This window comes from Pelodiscus sinensis, chromosome 10, assembly GCF_049634645.1.
Source record: "Pelodiscus sinensis isolate JC-2024 chromosome 10, ASM4963464v1, whole genome shotgun sequence".
Lineage (NCBI taxonomy): Eukaryota > Metazoa > Chordata > Testudines > Trionychidae > Pelodiscus > Pelodiscus sinensis.
The window spans coordinates 4,726,317-4,749,156 of record NC_134720.1 but is presented as its reverse complement, the minus strand read 5'-3'; the positions used below and the strand labels follow the sequence as shown (position 1 = coordinate 4,749,156).

The 22,840-nt window shown below is 46.1% G+C and overlaps 1 protein-coding gene across 1 annotated transcript in view; it reads right to left on the bottom strand.

Annotated features, from left to right (window-relative positions):
- Positions 1-21,992, bottom strand: part of EFHD1 (EF-hand domain family member D1) — a 40,430-nt gene extending 18,438 nt beyond the window's left edge. The window contains exon 1 of the mRNA XM_006123680.4: positions 21,462-21,992. Within this exon, the coding sequence (XP_006123742.2) occupies positions 21,462-21,775 (314 nt within the window). The 5' untranslated portion in view covers positions 21,776-21,992. The remainder of the gene's footprint in view (positions 1-21,461) is intronic.
- Positions 21,993-22,840: the final 848 nt, after the last annotated feature.

Below are 22,840 nucleotides of genomic sequence, written 5' to 3'. Positions count from 1 at the left end.
CCAACCACTGCAGAAACACAAGGGACGATAGGGAATGGTTAATTCAAAGCTGAAGTGGAAGGAAGACCTATGCCTAGACTCTCCTTAATGGCACAGGATTATCTCACTCTGAACAGTTCTTTTATACTTTTGTTAGTCTCAAAGGTACTACAGGTCTACACTAGAAAAGTACTTGGAATAATAACTCCCAAAATAACATGCCCACACTACAGGGAAGCCCCAAAATTAGTCCAAGGCAGGCTCCCTTAATAAGGATGTGTTAACCTCTATTTAGAATCCCAGAAGTACTAGGGACTCGTTACATTGAATGACTCTGGGGAATAGTTATTTTGAAATAACAGCATTGGAACGGCCATACTACTGCTATTTTGAAATAAGCATTATTCCTCATGGAAAGCAGAAGCTATTATTTCAAAGTAACAGGCTTAGCAGCATGAATGCTCTGCTTATTAATTTTGAAATAAGAGGAGTTATTTCGAAATAACTCCCTAGTGTAGAACAGAGGCTAAACACGGCTACTCATCGGACACTCATTTTGCAGTTAGCAAATTCATCTCCTGTTAGAGAATATGCAGAACTGTATAGTGTCCCTCTCATCAGGGCTGTTTAAATAAAAAAAACCCATCACTACAACAGCATCTACATGTGACACCCAGTAACCTTTGCTGCTGAATGAAACATTTTGGTTTGGGATTAGGGTCTTTATCCTTAGCTGAAAGGAACTTTGCCGTTGATGGGTGCACCTGTGGTGATGGGGAATAAAGCAAGGCAGCATTACCATTCCTGAATTTAAGGAATCATGTGTGAACAAATGTGGGTTATATAGCTCCAAGAGATAATGATGTACTGAACATCCTGCTCACTTCAGGATCATTTTAGTCTAAAATTAGAAATCCCACTATCAAAATCCCAGGTGTAATGCAGAGTTTTAACGCTGACTTCTTACTAAATAGGAGGAAGTTAGTTTGTCAGCTGTGACTGTTGCCTCTTTGTATATCAGCACTTCCCCCCCTCCCCCTCAGTGTGCTAAGCCCGCCTTACAATCAGAGGGCTGGTCCTGAAGGGGTTAGCCAACCGTACTTTGGTCTTGGAACTATTAGGCACAGTTTCATGACGCCATCATTCCAGCAAACAGGCAGCACAAAGCAGGGATTGTGAGAAATTAGGTCTTGTTAGTAGTGGGCTGAGATGGTAAAGCGACATTGTACCAGTAGCACAATAGGTGTTCAGTACACAGAGCCAGGTCCAGCTTTCAGAGCAGGGCTTTCCAAAACACTTTAACCTCCGGATTTTCTATAGCCACAAGGCAGAGGATAAAAACAGCTCAGGACTCCAATATTGGAAGGCAATCCTACTTAGAGCCAACTCGGAAATATAGGAATTGTTATGAACTATACAGCAGATTGGATAGCTGGCAAGACCCTTTCCCAGATGGATGGGCTGGAGGGGGAGGGGGACACCAGAAAGAACTTGTTCTTCTAGACTTGAAAACAAGTTACAGATCCAGCAGAATGAAAACTGCATCCTGGACTACAGGATTACCACCCACTACCTACCCAGTCTTGAAGTAGAATATAATCTTGGTACTCCTACTCCAGTTCTATGTGGTTACGCTATTTAGGAGATTCAGAGATACATGCATCCTTGTGTTTCACTGAGGCGCTCTGGTGCTACACTTAACACTTTGAGTACTTGTGCCCGCAAGGCTATCAGGGAATACAACCCACACAGCTGTGCATACATCTCTATTCAGCCTGTTGTAATCAGAGCTTTACAGTTGGTAGTTAGAGCCCTGCATGCTCCTGGGCCCTGCTGCAGCACCATTTTGTTTGCCACCTGCCCTTGTGGAAGCTTCCCTTTAGGGAATCTGGAAGGAGTATACATCAAGTCCCTAATCAGCTCTCACCTAAAATCAACTCTTACTTTACTGCAAACTGTGTGGCTGTTTCACCCCCTACAGAGCACTGGTGGATTTGCTTGGGCACATGGCCAGGGGAAGAGGAAGATCCATCATTAGCTAGCGTGCCTGTTCTTTCAGGCCCAACGATTGCAGGAGATGGTGGTAAGGCAGCATCCAGAACAACCCCCACTAAAGCAAATACATTTGAGGGGGAAGGGTGCCATGAAGGGACAATATTTCAAAACTCAAATTGCATCCAGAGTTGTATTTTTCATTATAGATTGGGCCCTTTGTTCATCTTTCAGGTCCTGCTGGGAGCACTCAGACCTGCAGGCAGCTGATAAGCACATCCTGCAGAGTCTGCATTTGTACTGTGCCTATTCCAGGATCACAGCTGCAGAATGCACAGTAGAGAGCCTTGCTCAGAGCAGATGCTATCCCACTGCTGTGCTAGACATGCACACGCTTCCACACGCCCTTGAGATGACGGTTACAGACTTGGGAGGTTTGTCACATTGGCAGCAGGGACACAGTTCCATACTGTAGATAACTTGTCATCACTCCTGCCCCCCACCCCATGTATCTGGTTTTGCTAATAGAGACATACCCACCGTGTCGTCACATGTAGCCATATGGGTATCCCCTGACCCTGAACCCGGTCTGCAGCAAGGTGAGACTCCGCCAGCCAGTAAAGAAGAGAAGATGTATTGCTTCTGTGAGGTACAGCACAGCCCAGGTTCTATGTGGGCATCAAAGTGAGGGGTCAGGCAGCCTCAGGCCCCTTGGGGTAGGGGTCCACAGGCCCCTGACCCCCCCAGTACTTAGCTTAGTCTCTTCTCTTCATGTTTTCCCAACCAAGACTGCCACTTCTCCAAACCATACCCTTTCTTTGTTCATAACTCTTCCTTGCTCAGGTGAGAACAGGTTGGGCTACGATCTACGTGACGCAAGGTCCTTCAGGGTGGACCCCCCCCCCCCCCACTGGGCAGTGCTTACAGACACAGGCCAGCAGGGGTCACCCACAGCCCAAGCATAGCCACCAGTGAATGCCCAACCAGAGCGTACCACACATCCACTACTACGTTACTCTTGCCACTTCCTCTGCTAGTCCCAGCAGGGAGACTGTAGTTCCCACAAAGCAAACAGCTGTGTCCGAGTATAGATGTTAAATATCAGTTAATTAAATAGTCGAGTAACCTCATGAATTCTTTTCCGTTAGTTGACTATTCTATAGTCCACGGGGGCAGGGCCGGCAGCTGCTGCATCGAAGGAACCAATGCAGGGTGTCAGGCAGGAGCTGGTCCAGGAGGGGAGCCAGTTTAAAAAACAGCTCCCCTTGTGCTTACTTGTTGCCTAGTGCTGCTGCAGCCCTTGTCTAAGGTGGGTCTGAGCTCCTGGACTCCACGTGAGCTGAAATTGAGCCAGGCTGCCTGGCTCCCAATACACTTTAAATGCAGTTGCAGCAGGAGTAGGTTCTCGATCCACTGCAAGCCAGAAGTGAGCTGGGCTGTCTGCTAAAAATGTATTGGCAAAGGTGGGGGGGGGGGGGAAGAGGGAGTCTATAGCATTAACCTACACATTTTTGCTTATTGATTAGTCGACTATACTATTACATCCTTAAAAGTAGAGGCCTATCAGAAAAAAGCAACATCTTAACAAGGCACAAATGCTACTTCCAGACTGTCAATTTGATGGTGGCAAAAGGGAAATAAAAAGGAGCAGGGAATAAGAGTTAAGGGGTGGAAAGAGAGGAGAGAAGTCCCTTATACGGAGTAAGTTCCTTATTTAGTATTGGGAACAGGGCAAGACATATGAGGTACTTCCCACTGCAGGGCTGAAGGTTTTCGTTTATTTTATGACATGCAAAGAGAGTTTAAACCAATTCCCTACCAGTTCAGCCCTCACAAAACAGGTTTAATTAACGTGTGATAAGAACACAGGAGCCTCACTGACATTTTCTGCTCCCATTAGGGTTAAGATGGGCCAATGGGCATTTCCCGCCCCCAAATTCCCTTGAGAGACATGGGCTGGAGGAGAGAGACTGAAGTTCAATTTTCAGATTGACATCTCTACCCTGTAGTGCTAGGATGGCATTTGCCCAGGCTAGAAGATTGTGCCAAGGTGAGCTGTAAGGCTTAGACTCTCCAGAGAGTTTGTAAGAATCCAGAAGGAATCTATTATAATGGTTTAAACCGCATTCTCACATTGTTAAAATAAAGAGCTAATTAGGTCACAGATTATAATTAGTCCAAGCTATAGACTTCCTGGTCCCTCTGCCAAAAGAGCATACAATCGTTCTTGCAGTCATTGAAGTCCTTGTCTATACTAGCACTGGTGGGTAAGGAGTAAGCTTATTGCAGACAAGACCTGCAAGTCCCAGAGCCATCCAGAACAGTGTTTCCCAACCAGTGGTACAAGTACTCTTAGGGGTACTTGAGAGAAGTCGGGGGGGGGGGGGATACTTCAACACAACTGATGTTTGGAGAAAACTGAATTTTTGTTGTAAGTTTTACAATGCTTTATTATTTTTGTACTGTTTAATACCTAAAAATTTCATCGCCTGCCCGGCTACGATTAAGTTGTTTAAACAAGTGTGTTGCAGTGGTAGGAGAAAAAACACACACCTGTGTGTGTCTAAAAAAAATTAGAAGTACCCCTAATACTAACAGTTTTCAAATGGGTACTTTTTTTAAAAAAAAGGTTGAGAAAATGTGGTGGGTAAAACAGCTATAAACAGATGTGAATGACAGGGTCCTCATCACTGTTGCCCTCAGCTGTTTAAACAAAACAAAACCAAAACCACCACCACACCACCTTACAACAGGGGTAGGGAACCTTTTTTTGAGTCCAGGGCCGCTTACTCACAGGGAAAAAAAAAAAAACACAGCTCCAAAAAAACAGAAATAACCCTTGCCCCAGCTTTACTAACATGGCCCCCAACAGAGAAGGAGAAAAGCTTCAGAGGGGTAGCCGAGTTAGGAGAAAAACTCAAGCATTGACACTCCAGGGGTAAAGGAGGGGAAATGGGTGTTTGATAGTCCATAACTTTCAAATGTATGTTTCCTTCCAAGGGACACGTGAGTCTGAACAAAACAAAAAAAAAAAAAATCACAACCTGGTAACCATTAAAGATAGTTCTCTCTATACTAGAAGACCCCTGCCCCAAGAACTCCAGGATCATTTTGCACTCAAGTTCAGGTCAGTGTAGACCAGTGATACTCACACCGAAGGTCCTGAGCTGCAAGGGGCTCTTTAATGTCTCCCCTGCAGCCCACGATATTAACATACTAGTTTAATCATTTTGAGTAATACACTTACTGAAATGACCAACTGAAGTTGATAAAATAATGCTTGGGCAATCCTCTTGCTATGACAACAGCATATATAGACATACTCAGGGTATGTCTACACTACCCCGCTATTTCGAACTAGCGGGGTAATGTAGGCATACCGCACTTGCAAATGAAGCCCGGGATTTGAATTTCCCGGGCTTCATTTGCATAAGCCGGGCGCCGCCATTTTTAAATCCCGGCTGTTTCGAACCCCGTGCAGCGCGGCTACACGCGGCACCAACTAGGTAGTTCGAACTAGGCTTCCTAGTTCGAACTACCGTTACTCCTCATTCCACAAGGAGTAACGGTAGTTCAAACTAGGAAGCCTAGTTCGAACTACCTAGTTCGTGCCGCGTGTAGCCGCGCGGCACGGGGTTCGAACCAGCCGGGATTTAAAAATGGCGGCGCCCAGCTTATGCAAATGAAGCCCGGGAAATTCAAATCCCGGGCTTCATTTGCAATTTCGGTATGCCTACATTACCCTCCTATTTCAAAATAGGAGGGTAGTGTAGACATACCCTCAGAGTACTCTTAGTTAATAGAACAATGAACTCACACTACTGTGGCTCTTTTGGATAATGCTGCTCCCTAATTTGGCTCCTGAACCACTGAAGTCTCAGTATTATTGGTATAGGTAGGCCCTCTCCCCCGCACTACCAGGGTTTTTCCACAGCCCAGATTTCAACTCTGAGCTCCTGTCTGTCCCAAACCAACATGCACAAGAAACTCACAGCACATAAGTCAGGAGGAGCAGGGCCTTAAAGTTTAGGAGAATTTGCTTTTAGCTACCTTGTGTTTACTGAGTCACAATGGACAAGAGCAGCAATAGCAGTGACAGTCATGGGTGAATGCCACACAAACAAAGCTGCTGAGTGAAGCTTTCAGATGTTAGGAAACCCCAGAATTAAGGTACTCACTTCAACATTAATAGTGTTTGCTACAACTAATGTCTGAGTAAATCATAACTAGAGCAAAGACCATTATGTGAATACTTCAGATGCCCTTAGCATGACTCAATATCGACTATAGGTATGATGCACTATGACAATCCCATGTTCCTAGATTAGAATTCAAGCAGGAGAGAAACACTAGTGTTCTTTAAATACCCAAACAAATAAAAAAAGACAAATCTAGTTTCTACTTTGTAACGTATGAGGCTGGAGACCAAACAGCCTAACCTCTACTAGGGTTTTGGCAAAGAAATTATCATTCAGCTGGGATCGTCGTCATGTGTAATGTTTTCCATCTGAGCGTAACAGATAATTAGCATTCAAACACAAATTCTACATTTCACACTTACACGGAATTTCTATTTAATGGACTCACTGTTTTAAATGTCCTACATTTCATCTCTACAAGTTTTAACTTTTACCACCACCCCCTAGCTTATCCCTAGATAGGAGCTACTCCTGTAAGTCTCTGACAACCTGGAACGTACAACAGCTCGTTACCCCTGTTTTGGATTCTCCTGTTTAAATGGGAGAATAGACATTTTTAATAACATTTTGGTGCCCAAATTTCATTGGGATCTCTGAAAGTCTGTGTGCCAGCTCCCTTCTCATTTCTAATTAGTAATGGCAAACTGGCCAATCCATATAATGAAACGTTCCTGTTGCAACTACAGCAGTTACTTACGCAGAATACATCAATCTGTAATTCAGTCAGTGGCCACTTATCTGTGTAACTGTACAAGGGCTGCCTAAACACACAAGGGCAAGTCAGCGTTTGCATCAATTAAGCCTGTCTTGTTCCTGTCCACACTTAGGCATCAGCTACTGTACAACTATGGAGAGTTGGCCATTGGACAGAAACAACCTGCCATCATTAGCAGGCACATCAGTGGTCCAATGAGCAGGGCACCGAGTGGGATGCTGGAAGGCTGGGTTCCTTCCCTGCTAGGTCTTTAACCTGCAGTGTGACTGTAAGGCAGTCATGGCTAGGGATGTAAAATCCTATTTAATTGGTTAACTAGTTAAACAGTATGTTTAGCTCCTTAACCAAGTACAGGGAGAGCAGGCAGGGGGGCCTCTTGCCACAGACATCTGCAACGCTCTGCCCCCACAGGTGAGGATTGCTCCAGCCAAGCAGGAGCAGCCTCTGTCTGCAGAAGGCCCTACGGGGTTCGAGCAGGCCTCTGCCTGTGAGGAGCTGCTCTAGCCCCTGTCAATTACCCTGTCACATCCCTAGTCATGTCACCCCTGCATTTCCTCCCACCTCTCATCTTCTCCTTTTGGCTTGAACATTTTTCATGGCAGGGACCAATTTCATAATGAGTTTGGTAAAGCATCTAGCCCAGTGGTCTCGAACGCAGTGCCCGCTGGGGCATTTATGTTTTTGCACCCCAGGTGCATGGCCCCACCCCCAGGCATGCAGCAGCTCCAAAAGGTTGGGAGACTACTGATCTAGCCCAATGGAGGTCATGATCTTGGTTACAATGTGTAGTATCTACCTCAACATAAAGTACTAGAAAGTTATATAGCTTCCTTTTAGTCACTTTAAAAGCTCAAAACAAGGAGGCAGCCCAGCAACATGTGACCAGCCAGAGGTTACTGGTACAGAGGACCATGGTTTAGAAACCCATGTTGCGTGGATACATATAAGTGGGGGAGGGGGGAGAGATTTCTTTTAGAAGAAGAATCAAAGCACCTCCTCTTCTTTCAATCTACTTTAGCCATTGGATATAGGCCCTTGGAGCTTCAGGACAGAAGGGGACTATATAGCTTAGTGCACCTCTGATGAATTACGAAACCATTACATGTAGCTCATTACATGCTAAGCTTTCACCATGTTTTTTGCTCATTACCAATATCTGTTTCAAGTGGTTTCCGCCCTCCTAACAGACATGATTACATTGCTGAAGATTGCCCTCTAGGAGGCAATAAACAGAGATAAAGGAACTCAGTTTTGTAGTTGTAGAGCTAGCAAAATACATGAACATCACCACACACACCTGATAAGTCTTCTCCTATGAAAATTTTTGAAATCATGGATTCTAAGCCATTTGGGACAGATAGTCTGTGCTTGTGTCCTTGGTGCGTGCGCACGTGTATGTATTACAGTTTGTCTGTTCAAGAACCTCTCCTAAACACTTGGCTACATCTACACTGCAAGCTTTTTGCACAAAAACAGCTGTTCTTGCGCTAAAACTGGAGGAGCGTCTACACTCCATGTGCGTTCTTGCGCAAGTAAATTTACAGTAAAGCATTGGAACAGAGGGCTTCTTGCCCAAGAGTTATTCCTCTCCTCACAAGGAATAAGCACTCTTGCGCAAGAAGGCAGTGTGGATGGGCAACAGGCCATCAGAGCTTTCTTGCACAAGAGTATCCACTCTGGCATGGATACTTTTGTGCAAAAGCACATGGCAGTGTGGACGCGCTCTTGCGCAAGACCTTTTTCTCAAGAGTTCTTGCACAAGAAGCATGTTGTGTAGACGTAGCCGAAGAAGTAGGCCCACCTAATTTAGTATTCAACTTCCTCTTACAGCAAGATCAGGGCATGGTTGTGCTGGGACAACTGGAACCCCCGGGAAGGACAATTTTCCATAACATGCAAAGGGAGGAGCTGCTGTTTGGAGAGAAGTGATAGGAGAGTGTCCACTGGGGGCAGTGAGCCCACAGGGAAGAGCTATCCTCCAGTGTCCACTGAGGAATGCCATACCACCAAAGGAGTGGCCAGCAAGGCTAGGGTTCTGCCATCTTATTTACCAGTACACTGAATAAGGCCCCTGACCCCCAGCTTCCTGCACCCGCCCCTCCATCACCACCGCCCAGCCCTGAAGCAACCGGCCAATGCCCTGTAAGTCTTCTTGTCCTTAATAAAGCTCACTGAATAGGTGTGGAGACTGAACTTTCCTCTTATGGTCCACTCCTGAACAGGTTATAGCTAGGGTTGCCAGATGGTTTCAACAAAAATACCGGACACACTTGATATTACATCACAATCTACATTACATCTTATTTAGAAAATGCTGGACATTTCTATTTTCTCAGTTTGTTTCCTGAACAGAAAGCTCAAATACTGGACTATTCAGTTCAAAACCAGACACCTGGCAACTCTAGCTGTAGTACTTAGGTGAGGATCAGGTGGAGATCATGGCATTGCCTATCGTGTACCCAAAGGAGTCAGGTCTCCAGGGTTGCACGTTATTAATGTAAACCCTGGAAGCTGTATGTGTTAATGCAAGAGAAAGTTTGAAGGAGCATAGTATTATTAAGGCTAGCAGCTCAATCTTCTCTTTCAAACAGGATATATCATGCCCTATCTTCCTCTCCTCATTCAGGCAAGGCTGGGCCTATGATGAACACAGATGATTTAGAGACCACTTTCATAAATTCCACCAATACAGCTACCCCTATAATCATCAAGGGTTTCTGTTTATAGGGGTTGTTATTAGTGTTGCCCAGGGCAGTTTATAATTAGACTAAATGTTCATTTTGGAAGGAGAACTCATGGGTTTCTTTCCCCCCCTTCATTTCCTCTTTTTTCAAGGCCAGATTAGAACAGCAGTAAGAGAAACTTCACTTCATGAAGGTACACAAAACGTATCGGAAAGCCAAGAGAAGTCACATCTTCCAGCTAAGGAGAGCGCTAAGGGACACCATGGCTGTGACCTCATTTGGAGAAATATCCACTGACATGCTTACATGGCTGTCAACACATGAACCCCAACAAAATCAAGCATCACTTTTGCAACAGGAGACGGAGGCTCTGTCTAGACTGCAGAATTCTTTCAGAAGAACCTCCTTTTGGAAGAAATCTTCTGAAAAAGCTTCTTCCGAAAGAGAGCATCCACACACACACACACACACACAAGTACACTGAGAAAGCCATCTGCTCTTCCAAAGATTGTGTCCATTCAGTATGGATGCTCTCTTGCATTTAAGCAATGATTATTATGGACAGAGTGGCCACCAGGGCACCTGTGCTCCCCCGCCCCCCTTCTTTTGAAAGAACTCCTTCTTCCCTGTCCCCACACACCTTCCCCCCCCCCCCCCAAAAAAAGACCTTTTTCAGAAAAAGCCTTCTTGCTCGTAGAAAGAGAATTACCAATGCTAGAAAAACTCCTCTGTTCTTTTGATTTACTTTCAGAAGAATCAAACTGCAGTATGGACATAACTCAGGCTTTGTTGGCCGTTTTTCTGACAAAACTCTGTAGTATAGACATGCCCTGAGTGAGCCATCCTCAATGCCCTGTTATTAAATAAAATAAGGAGCATCTTAGATTTTCATATTACAGATTCCTACCAAAATCCCAGGACTGTCCCATTACAAGCACTTATGAGCATGGTGAACATTGGGGCAAGGGGACAGACTTTTTTCCACAGGCCGGGCTTAAAATAGCTCTGAGGGAGAAGAAAAAACCCAACCAGCTGCTGTTTCTTGAACCATTAGAGTACTGAGTAGGCAGCCTGGGATGGTCCTAGCTCAGAATATCAATCAGTAGTCCAACCCACAAGCCAAGACACTGGTTACGTTAAGTGACACCCAGTACAGGACTACTCTCCAAGAAGTGACAGCTCTTAGTGCCAGAGTACATAGCCGGATACATAATTCCCATTGTAATCAAAGCATGTTCCTTGTGTGTTGAGGGTCTAATCTCCCTCCAACTAGCACTTCAATACCCTCTCCTCTAAAACTCTGTCCTTTTAGTCACGGCCCTGAAGCTATCTGTTGAAATGTCCTCTCTAGCCTTTCCCACGAGAAGTCCTGTGGTACCTTATAGACTAACAGATTTATTGGAGCATATTTTGTGGGCAGAAACCCACTTCGTCAGACTAACACTGCTACCCCTCTGATATTCTCTAGCCTTTGGGAAGTCACATGCCCCATTTTTATGTACACATTGCAATTTATTAGACAGACTCCTGTTTGCACAGATTCCAACATGCCTAAACTTTCTAATTCAGACTCATCTTCCCTCACTTGTTGCTTGCTGCTGGTAGCATTCTTCATGATACTATTGAGTTGCTTTTTGGCCATCTTCCCAGTTTCTCTGGTTTGCAGAATTCTCATCTAGTTTGTCATTAGTTCCTGGATGAGGCTCAAGCAGTTTGCTCAGCTGGTACCCAAAAGAAGCAAAACAAACTAAATCAGAGTGACTCATCCTCTGAGCTAGGATGTTAAGCACTGAAAGGAACTCTCTCACTTCCACAATGGTGAGTAAGAGCATGGTCCATGGTGCCTCAATTCTGCACTTCACTCCTTACATTCCCAGCTCAGGTCTACTCTACAAAGTTTTGCTGCCATACCTGTGTCAGAAGGGTGAAAACCCCCACCTCACTTCAGGCAGCTCTGGCTGCACAACCATCAGCACAGACTACTATGGAGACACAAATGTTTCTATTGCTGTAGGTAATACAGTTTGAAGAGATGGCGTTACTACTCCAAAAGGAACACTTCTGCTGGCATATGACACATCTACGCTAGGGAGCTATGTCTGTATAATTATGCCAGCAATACATTTGTATTGTAGACAAGAATCAGTCTTGTGAGCTTCTCCAGCAATTTCATTCTCTATATCATCATCCCCAGTGCTCGTCTTATCTAGGGGTATAAATCTTTTAATTAGTTAAAATTTTAGTTGTTTATCGGGTTAACATTTAACCTCCTGCCTGGCCTGGGTAGCTTAGGCACAGCTAGGGCAGGGAGAGATGTCCTGCCAGCCTGCCAAAGCTGAGTCAGACCACGTGGGGCCCCTACCTGCATGCCCCGCATGGCTGAGACCAGAGATGCACCAGGCCATCCTGCACGCCTGGGACTGCTCATAGTACAAGGTGGCTTCCAGTGCATTGGCTCCAACTGCCAGCCTCAGTCTCAGGGAGTCAGCTGCTGCCCTGCACAGCTCGCTCTGCAAAGGTGCGTACTGCAGCACCTCCGGCATGGGGCAGCAGCCAGCTCCTTGGGAGCAGGGCAGGTAGCCGGCATGTGCTGGGAGGGAAGAGTTTTAACAAAAAAAACAAAAACAAAAATCAGTAAGCATCAGCTTATCGATTAACTGTTTAAACAGCTGAACTCTTACAGCCCTACTTCTATCAGCCTTCTGACAAAACAAATAAAAAAATTCAAGGTGAGTCATTTCCAGTAAGAGGGAGGCAACTGTGCCACCTCTTCAGCCTGTGTCAAAGGCCTAACCCAAGTGAGTACTTGAATATGTAGATTTTTTTTTTTAATACGGGATTTCATTCTCTGTTATGCACTAGTAAGCAGTGCTTATTGGTCCAAAACTATAGCCATGATTTGGTGTCACTGAGAACAGGATGTTAACACAAGGTAACATATCAAGCAGTGTTTGCTTTGGCTCTCCATAAATCACATGTGAAGTTGTTTAACGTCCATCGTAACTTCAGTCAGATCACCACCAGCGTTTACAGCCCAGCTCCTGCCCCAAATTTAGAGTGCACTACTGTTTTCATTTATCACTATTGGAGGGAGGTTCCCCCCCCCCCCCCCCCAAAGGAACCAGGTTCTCCAAGATCAGCATTTTGCACCATTTTGTTACTCAGTAGCCTTCCACTGTGGTATTGTGGATGGGATTTTCAGGAGCAAAGCTCTTTCAGGACTTCAGCGATGGAATGTGTGTATCTGACCTATTTCTTATTAAAAAGGCATTCCACCTCACTAATCGTGGTGCAACTGTTATGAGACAATGACAGCTGCTAGTGACACTATGGGAATCCATTTCCAAGTCCCTGTGAAAAATCTACAAGGCTAACAAAAAGTTCAGTTTTGTGAGCGTGGCTTGTGCAGGATCATAGTGGGATGCTGTGCAGGATCAGCAGAGATTAGTTGCTCTGAATATTTTGGGGTCAATTCCCCACTGTATGCTAATCAGGTGCCTAGAATTGAACCAAAAACAAGTGACATTCATGTACATTATGGATGTCAGCATTCACTCTAACAAGTTCCCAAAGTACATAGGAGGGTCATAGTACACAAGGACTTTACCATCACACAGTAATTGGACTTCGTGTAGAGCTTGACTGAGTTTTAGGCGGAAGGTATACTCTGTCTTAGTTTGATTGACCAAACACACTCAGGGTGTATCTGCAATGCAGGGCTTAACTTGAAATAAGCTACGTTAATTGCATATCTTATTTCAAAATACCTTATTTTGAAATAGGGAGTCTCTACACAGCACTTATTTCCAAATAAGAGCACTCTTCCTCCGACTTCCCTTATTCCTCATACAATGGCTGTGGCCAATATAGACGTGCTTTTCCGCAAAAAAGCCTCCATCACCATTTTAGCCATTGGGGCTTTTTTGCGGAAAACAGCACTGTGCTGTCTACACTGGCCCTCTTACACACATGATTTGCACAAGAGGGCTTTTGCCCGAATGGGAGCAGCACAGTATTTCTGCAAGAACACGGATGATCTTAAATGAGATCGTCAGTGTTCTTGCGGAAACTCAAGCGGCCAGTGTAGACAGCTGGCAAGTTTCTCCACAAAAGCAGATGATTTTGCAGAAAAACTTGCCAGTCTAGACACAGCCCAAGGGTAATACTGAACCTTAGAGCAATCCATTCCAGTGAATAAGTCATCTACTTATCTGACCGTGTATCTTGATGAAATAACATCAACTCTTGAGCAAAGAGCACGTGACTGAGACTATGTAGCTATTTCTCAAAAAATTGCCCATTTCTATTCACAGAGTCATAGGCAGGCACCAGATGAACCACTAGCCTGACATTTTGAAGCATAAGCTTTCATAGGCAAAGACTCACTTCATCATATGCATCTGACAAAGTGGGTCTTTGCCCACAAAAGCTTATGCACCAATAAATTAGTCAGTCTATCAGGTGCCACAGGACTTGTTGTTTATGACATTTTGAAGCCATCTGTATTGAGTTCAGTTTACAACAACCACAAAATCCATGTCGTGTGTGGAAACCAAGTTCACTCAGGTGCCCTTCCATTACTGCAAAAATTATATCAGTTTTCATCTGGTCATTTAGCTTGTAGGTTGAGCACAGTAAGGAGATCGGCCCTTTACTCTTTGCAGAGTTTGGTTCTATATGTGGGTTATGTGCAACCATTTCAGCTTGTCTCTCCAGCCTGGATATCTGCATTATGTCTCTCGAATTCAAGACGTCAAGTGGCCACTTTGATGCTTCCGTTTCAAACTGTAGTTGTTCAACTAGAAACACCATTAAGTCCAGCAGCCTTCCATACTTGGGGTTTTTATGGATACTACCAGCTTACAATGCTGACCACTCACTGTGGAGTTGGTAGTCTCCCAAATATCAGAGTTCCCGCTTAGCCGGTTTTGTTTTGCACTTGGTTTTGTGGGCTGATTTACTATTTAGTAGGAGTTGGTGAGTGACGTGGTTGGGTGAGACTATGAAGATAATCAAATTCTATCATCTGTAAGGGTTAAGCTTGCAAATGTTGACCCATGCTTTCTGATGTTATATAGGGCGTCTCTAATAAGTCACCCCGGTATATCTGTGCCACACTAAAGTCATTAATGCTTATAGGAACGGATGTGTTGTAAGTCCTCCCATTCCCTGCTGTTAAGCGCCACTCAAAAACCTCCCCCCCAAAAAATCCAAAACCAATTCGCAGAAATGGAATTCAGCTGCGAGGAAAAAAAATTCCCCACTAAGTTATGTTCCAAAACACACTTAGACTTACAGTGAAACTTATCTTGGACTTACAGGGAGGACATCCTGTATAGCACATGTTGGTTGTTTCATTTGGCTCTCCCAGAGATTGTGGCACCCCTTTCTGATCTCTCTGGCTATGTCTGTACTGATCCCTTCTTCTGCAAAAGCTTATGCAAACGAAGCACAGAGTAGAATATTACCCTGCTTCATTTGCGTAATTAGGGGCTGATTTTGAGCAAGAGGCTTTTGTGCAAAAAGGAGCCGTCTACACAGCTCCTTTTTGCACAAAAGCTTGTTGCGCAAAAATGGCCCCTAATTAATTACGCAAATGAAGTGCAGCGATATTCTACTTCACATTTTGTTTGCGTAAGCAGGCTGCAGTGTAGACGTAGCCTCTCATAAGCATTTCCCTGAGCCCCATGATTTCTTCACTGAAAGGACCCAAGTCAAGCAGTTCTGATTCATATTGTTGGCTGGTCTATTCTAAAAACCCAGACCCATATAGTGTCTGGCATCTCCTAGGGATGGGCTTTTGGGCCATCTGTCATACCACGGAGACAAATTTTCCAGATGCTTGTGGGTTGGATTACTATTAAAGATGGATCCATCCAATTCATAGGAATTCAATCTTCCTAGTCCAGCCTTTCAGAAGTTGAATTTCATCAGGTACCTTGTTCTCCTGGATAGTACTGAAGCCTCTAGTCTCACCTGCCCTAGTCTGTGCTGCTACTGTGGGAACATAAACCTTCTGAAGCTCCCTGGCTATGTCTACACTGGCCCCTTTTCCGGAAGGGGCATGTAAATTTCATGAGTCGTAGTAGGGAAATGCGCGGGGGATTTAAATATCCCCCGCGGCATTTAAATAAAAATGTCCGCCGCTTTTTTCCGGCTTTTAAAAAAGCCGGAAAAGAGCGTCTACACTGGCCCCGATCCTCCGGAAAAAGCGCCCTTTTCCGGAGGCTCTTATTCCTACTTTGAAGTAGGAATAAGAGCCTCCGGAAAAGGGCGCTTTTTCCGGAGGATCGGGGCCAGTGTAGACGCTCTTTTCCGGCTTTTTTAAAAGCCGGAAAAAAGCGGCGGACATTTTTATTTAAATGCCGCGGGGGATATTTAAATCCCCCGCGCATTTCCCTACTACGACTCATGAAATTTACATGCCCCTTCCGGAAAAGGGGCCAGTGTAGACATAGCCCCTGTGTTTTCAGAGGAGACACAGACTAGGATAGAGTTAGAGGTACATTTAGACCGTGTGCTACAATTTCCAGGATAGTTTGTTGCTGCCCACTTCTCAGCTTCTTCCTCATGGTAGTAGGATCCCCTGATGGTGGTGTGGCTGTGGAAATCAACTATGACGGCATGATTTTCTGGGGTGGGAGGGCAGAAAGAAGAGTCAGATGGACATGCAAATTGTTCACAAAGTAGTTTAAATAGCAGTAGTTTGTTACCAAGCTCAACCACAGTGAGTTCCATTGTCATCAGTATTTCACAGCAGTATTTTTCACCTCTTGTCACATTCAAGTAGGATGCTACTATAGGTGTTGCTTTTTGATGTTCACTGCCATATGATTGCCAGGGATGTTTGGTAGTTTTGTAGGCACCCGAGGTTTGCTCTCTTGCCTGATACAAAGTCAGCTTTCTCTGCAGAGAATCCATCCACATTGGAGCTACTTAAAACAAACTTTAAGGCCATAAGGGACCATCATGATCATCTAGGTCAAACCTTTTGAAACACTGCAGACTACATTACCTCATCTGCCCACCCTAACCTCTGGCTGAGTTACACAAAAAGCCTTTAAATCAGGATTTAAAAGCTTCAAGTTAGAGAATCACCCATTTACACTTGTTAAATCTGCCAGTGACATGTGCTCCATGCAGCAGAGGAAGGCACACACAAAAAGGCGCATTGTCAAGTTGACCCCAAACATCAGTTCAACCCCAAGAACATGGGCAAGGCCCAGCAGCCAGACATCAGGAAAAAACTTCTCTGGAGTTAACTCAGTGCCTTTCCCACTAGCACCCCAGCACTGGCTACTGGAGATATTTGCTACGTGCATGTAGTCAATTTCTGCTTGTGATAGCACTCACAAGCAGATTTTGTCATATCAACCCCTTCATGAACCTCTCAAGATCAGTCTTGTTATATGTTGGGTTGTTCACCCGCACTATTCCCTTTGAAAAACTTTATGCCTCAGAGTTAGAGACTCCATCTAATTTCAGGCCTAAGCTTACTGATGGCCAGTTTATGGATAGCCACTTGTTCTTGTGTTTACCTTGAATTGCCTAGTGGCTGCTAGTGAGACTTTATTTATGGTCATCCCTCAAAGCTCAGAACTTGTGTCACCAAGAGGCATCATTACAAGAGTCATTTGTTAGTCTTCCATTTCTAAGTGCTGCTAGAAATCTGAAGTTGATCTTAACCTCATCAAATTTCACGATTCCCTACACTTGTCCCCCTTATTACAAGAAGAACTACAATGACTTGCACTCCGTGTGTACAGCACACAAGCCCCCTTAGTATTAGGCTGAAAACCTTCTATCCCATCTCCTTCATATATACAAAAATTTAAGGGAGGAAAGCTTCTATCCAATGCAATTTAACAGTGGACAGAAGCTAGCTTTCAAATATGGCCACCATGGAAAAAGGCTACCAGTAACTGCTGAACTTTGCAGCCAGGTAACCTATAAGCAAGAAATGTATTTACATTTCCAGAACTGAATGCAATACTTGCTGAATTCCTCATATTTTATGTTCTAATTGTGTTTGTTTTTCCTTTGTTATTTGAGCTGGAAGAGACTCATCATACATTTCCACCTGGATTTGCTCTCATCTTCTCCTCCCCCAGACTAATTGGTTTAATTAGCAAAGTATCTCATTCAACTGGCAGAGGATCTTGTTTCAAAATAATGGTGACAAAAATAACCTTTATTTTATTCATTTTGAAAACGAACTGCAATTAATGTTGCATCAGCAACAGAATTGATTGAAAGCCCCCCCACCAGGGAGAGCACATAAGCAAAAAGCTAACACACTCCACTTTAAATTCCCAAGAGTCACCCTAGCTAGCACCTGCTCAGCTACAATACCTCTTTGTAATGTCATAACTGATTATTTGTCTATAGACACAGGCCCATCACTAATTGGACAATTGCTTATAGGCAGGATGGCAAAGCCAAAAGCTAAGTTATTTAAAAAGAATACAACTAAAAGTCAAGAGGGTAACTCAAGACAACAGTTGTAAGCAGGGCATTCTGAGAGTTCAGAGGAAAAGCCGCTTAAGGGGGCAAGAAGGGCTTTTGAGGATAGGTAACAAGCAATGTTTGTATTTTGAGAGGAAGATGTCTAAAAGAAAGAAGGACTTGAGAATGAGGACAAGGCTTAACAGGTACAGGTGGAAGAGACAGACAAACAAATAAGCACCAATTATCAGAGCAATAGAGGGCAGGGAAGGATCTGCATGGGGATGGTGGAACAATCTTGTTGAAAACCTTGGTGCAGTTTTCCACAAAGACAACAAAAGGGGCTAAGGCAGGTGAGTGGAGAGAGGTAACAAAGGAATTATGAAGTAACAGATGAACAGGTAGAACTGTGGTTGTGGTCAACATGAAGACTCAAGTACTTCTGGAAAATTCAAGTAAATTTTGCACCATGACACACTGCATTATTTTGCAGAAATTAGTGTTTGTCTTAGAGACTGTCCCTGACCCGTCCTGCCCCTCCCTCCCACACATCATGCGAAGATGTTGGCTGTCACCTGAGTCCAGCTCACAAATAGAAGGCAAAACCAAGGAGGGAGGGGAAGGAACTGGAGGATTCCCAGCAGCTGCAGTTCCTAGCACATCCTCAAGGAAGGCAGGAATCTGTGAGCAATTCCAGGACCTAGCATCTGGATGTTTCTCCTGTTTCCCTGGCTTCTGGAGAGAGGGGCTGTGAGCATTTGGGCCAAGGGGACACCTTGCAGCAGGCCTCTGGCAGGGAAAATGGGGGTGCTGAGTGTGTTTGCTCCCCCCAGCTATATTAGGGGAGGGGAGAAGAGCAGAGATACAGGAAGTGGGGTGTCCTAGAGCAACAGTTCTCAAACTTTCTGGCCCACAGCTTACCCCACTCAACGCAGACCTTTCCATGGATCACCAGCCAAACATCTTTGATGACAGGTGCAGGTGAGGGGCTGGGTGCAACAGTGGGGTCTGGCCAGGAGGGAGGTTGAGTGTAGGAGAGGGGTGGGGAAATCTGGGTGGAAGGGAGGGTGCAGGTTCTCAGAAGGAGGGTATGTGTAAGGGCAATGGGGGTTAGGGATGTTAAATTGCATGTAATCCGGTAAACGTGTAGCCGATATTGTCTGTTACACCATTACCTTATAAGCAGCTCTGGAAATACCTAAAGGGGCCAGCAAGCAGGCTGGCTCAGTCCCAGCTTGCACCAGGTAGCTGCAAGTATCCGCTGCTGCCACGCTGCATTAGAAGTACCTAAGGAGCAGAAAGGTAGCTGCAGCAGGGCGTAGCTGTTGGGACTTGTCATGAGCCAGGACTGAGCTGGCCAGCCTACTAAAACACTTACTTGCAGGAGAACGGGGGGTTTGCATGAAGCTGGTAAACTATTAACCGATAAATAATGCTTATCGGTTAATCCTAACTGGATACAATATTACATCTCTAATGGCTGTGTGGGGTCTGGGCATAAGGGGCATGAGAGGTGCTCACCTACCTCCATGCTCCCTGCTGCTCCCAATGGAAGGAATTACAGCTAATGGGATCAGTAGGGAAAGCCTCCAGATGAACAGTTTCCTGCACTGTCCTTCTCCCTCCCCGTTCCCCTCTCCCCAGCGAGACACTGGCGTTAATGCTCCAACCTCATGGGGGTGGGGGGGAAGCACAGGGCTGGAGGACCAGCATAAGCACCTAGCTGCAGCAGGATGACGAGTCCTGAGCTTACAGCCCACCTGCAAGACAACTGCAAACCATTCGTCTGTGGAACATACTTAGACAACCACTGTCCTAGAGGTTTAACTCCACTCTAGGGCTATGTCTACACTACGAATTCTCAGCAAAAAAAAAAAATGCCAAAACTCATTTGCATGAGTCAATCTCATTTGCATATTTCCTACCAATCCCGTTTTTCCCTGGGGTTTTTGCATGAAAACAAGCCGTGTGGACGTTTTCTTTTTGCTCAAAAGAACACTTTTCCCGCAAGATTGGTAAGTCTCCTTTTTTGGGCCATAAGGATCTTGCGGGAAAAGGGGTTTTTGCTCAAAGAAGAAACGTCCACACTGCTTATTTTTGCATAAAAATCCTAGCAAAAGAACGGATAGGCAGAAAATATGCAAGTGAGATCACAACTCATGCAAAAGAGTCCCTCATTAGCATATTTTTTGCCAAGGAAACTCTTAGTGTAGACATAGCCTTATGTTTGTATTGTTATAGACATTCTCACTGACAGGTATTTTGAAATAAAGTTCCCAAAATAATTTTAACTCCTGACTATATAGTGTTACTTTAACAATTAGCAGAATTGTAAAGCATTGTGTGCAGAATTTTTATGATATGGAATTTCCCCAGGAGTAACTAAAGTTAGGAAAAGTGAATGGGGGATACTGGCTGTGTCAAGAGCCACTCAAAAGGAGGGTTAGTGCTGTTTGAGGCTCAGCAGTCCCATTTTGTTCATACAACAGTTTGTAAAAGTTCAACTTCATTTAAAAAAGACTGAGTAGAAAAACCCAGTATAACTACAAAAAAAGAACGGGCAATTATGACACAACAAGCACTAAAAGTGTTAGTGCACATAAAACTAAGCTAGCTTTAAAGGTGAGCTAAAAGGAAACTATTAAGGAAGCCCTTTATTTCAATCATCAACTTCTAGAGTTGCCTGGAAACAATCAAAGATTCATGTACACCACCCACTTTTGAAATAAGATAAAGCATTCTACAATGAGGTTCACAGTAAAGTTTTGGAAGAATTCCATGAAATATTATTCAGGAATCTGCAAGACAGCATGTTAACAAACATGAAAAGCCTGTTTCAAAGCCCATTTGAGTTACTAAAACAAGTGACAGGCATTTTTAGAAGAGGCGGCTAATTATAACTGCAGTTTGCTTTGGGAGGCAGGGAAAAATAGCGAAGGGTCAAGTATTTCTGCTGCAATGTGACTTTTTCTGGAATGATAAAGAGGCAAACACTTGCCCAATCAGACACGATTCAGAGCCGAAGCAGCAACCGGTGGCATGCGGGGGAGGGGAGGGAAGAAAAGTTTTGGTGTCCGACGCATTAAGTTCCGCAGACAGCACCAGCCCAATCGAGCCTACCAGTTCCCGGAGTCACAGCAACCTAACTTCATTCATTCGCACCATCAACCGCGGGCGAAGGGCTGCTACGCAAGAACGCGCGTCTGAAACCCTGGATTCGCGCTCCGCTCTGCCTGCCAGAGCGGGACCAACACGACTCCCGGGGCCACCCGCTCTCTCCCCCCCAGTGTCTCTCATCATCCGCACTGGGGCGAGACGGGGGTGGAGGCCGAGCCTCCCAACTCAGCCAGCCAGCAGCCGGGCACGGGGCTGCCCCCGGGCACTCGCACCCCCCGCGGCTAGCCAGGGGCAGGCGCCCGGGGAAAGGGGGGGGGGGGGGCTGCTCACAGTCGGAACATCCGCTCCATGTCTTTGATCTGCCGCCGGCTGAACTCCTTGAACTCGGTGTAGGGGTTGAAGACCTTGGCCTGGCGGGGCCGGGCCGTGCCCTCGTTGATGTCCTGCCTGCGGCTCAGCTTGGCCCCCAGCTCCGAGTCGGCGCTGGCGAGCATGGAGCTCCTGCTCTCCTCCTCCTCGTCCTCCTCCTGCCCGGCCCCCCTGCCCGCCGCCGCCTCCTCCTCCCCGCCGGGCGCGGGCTGCGGGTCGCTCTTCTCTAGCAGCAGCCGGCGCTGCAGCTTCTGGGCCAGCTCGCTGGAGGCCATGGCCGGGCGCTCGGAGCAGGCGGGAGCCGCCCTGTGCTCGCGCTGCGAGTTCCCGTCCCGTGCCCGGCCCTGAACTTTATTCCCAGGCTCCGGGAGTGGAGCGGGGCGGGGCGCTGGGCGGAGAGTTAAGGACGCGCCGGGCGGTTCCCTCGCCTGCCTGGCACTGGCGGCCCCGCCAACTGTCCCTCAAGCCAGGAGTGCGGCTCCCCTCCCCCTTCCTTTCCTCAACGAGCTTTCCCGCCCTTTCCTCATGGTCTCCAGCCTCCATCGCTCACCCAGCCTAGCCCTTGTCCGCGCCTTCCTGCTATTACCAACTCTGCCCGTTTCTCCCCCCGCCCCACTTCCACAGACTCTCTACGCGATCTCAGTCCCAGTTTAGCTCCTCACCTTGCCCATTTCAAACCCAGCCCAGGCTGCTGCATCCCTCTCCTAGAAACCCCTGAGCCCCATTTCCTCACATATTCTTCCCTGCCCTTTATCTCACTCCCACACTAGCCCTGCACCTGGCTCTGGCTCTCCCTCCCCACTGCCACACCAGCCTCCATCCTTCACATGCCTCCTAGCCCACTCCTAGCTTAGGTTCCTGGCCTCTCCCATTTCAAACCCAGTCCAGCTCCCTCACAAGCCCTGCCTAGTTAACCTAATTTCAGTCCAAGTCCACGCCTGTGCCCTTCCCACACCCAGCTCACCTCATTACCTCCACACCCTGCCATGTCCCTCTCAGTCCACCTCACTCCCCCACTTCTACATCAGCCTTCTGCCCCCCACACCCAACCCACCTCATTTCCCCCAATGCTCTACCCAACCTTGTTGCACCCCGACACTCTGCTTGTCCCGCTCCTCCTTCACTTATCCATGTGCCCTGCCCAGACCACCCAATTCCCCTCCTATCCACCTCATTCCTCACATACCCTGTTCAGTCACACTTCCCTAAACACGCCCTGCCCTGCCCAGCTCTCCCACTCTACTCATCCCCCAGCCCCTGCTCAGCCTGCCTGACCCAGTCCACCCCACACCTTGCTCTGCCCAGCTCTCTACTTCCCCCCCACCCAACCTCCCTCATAT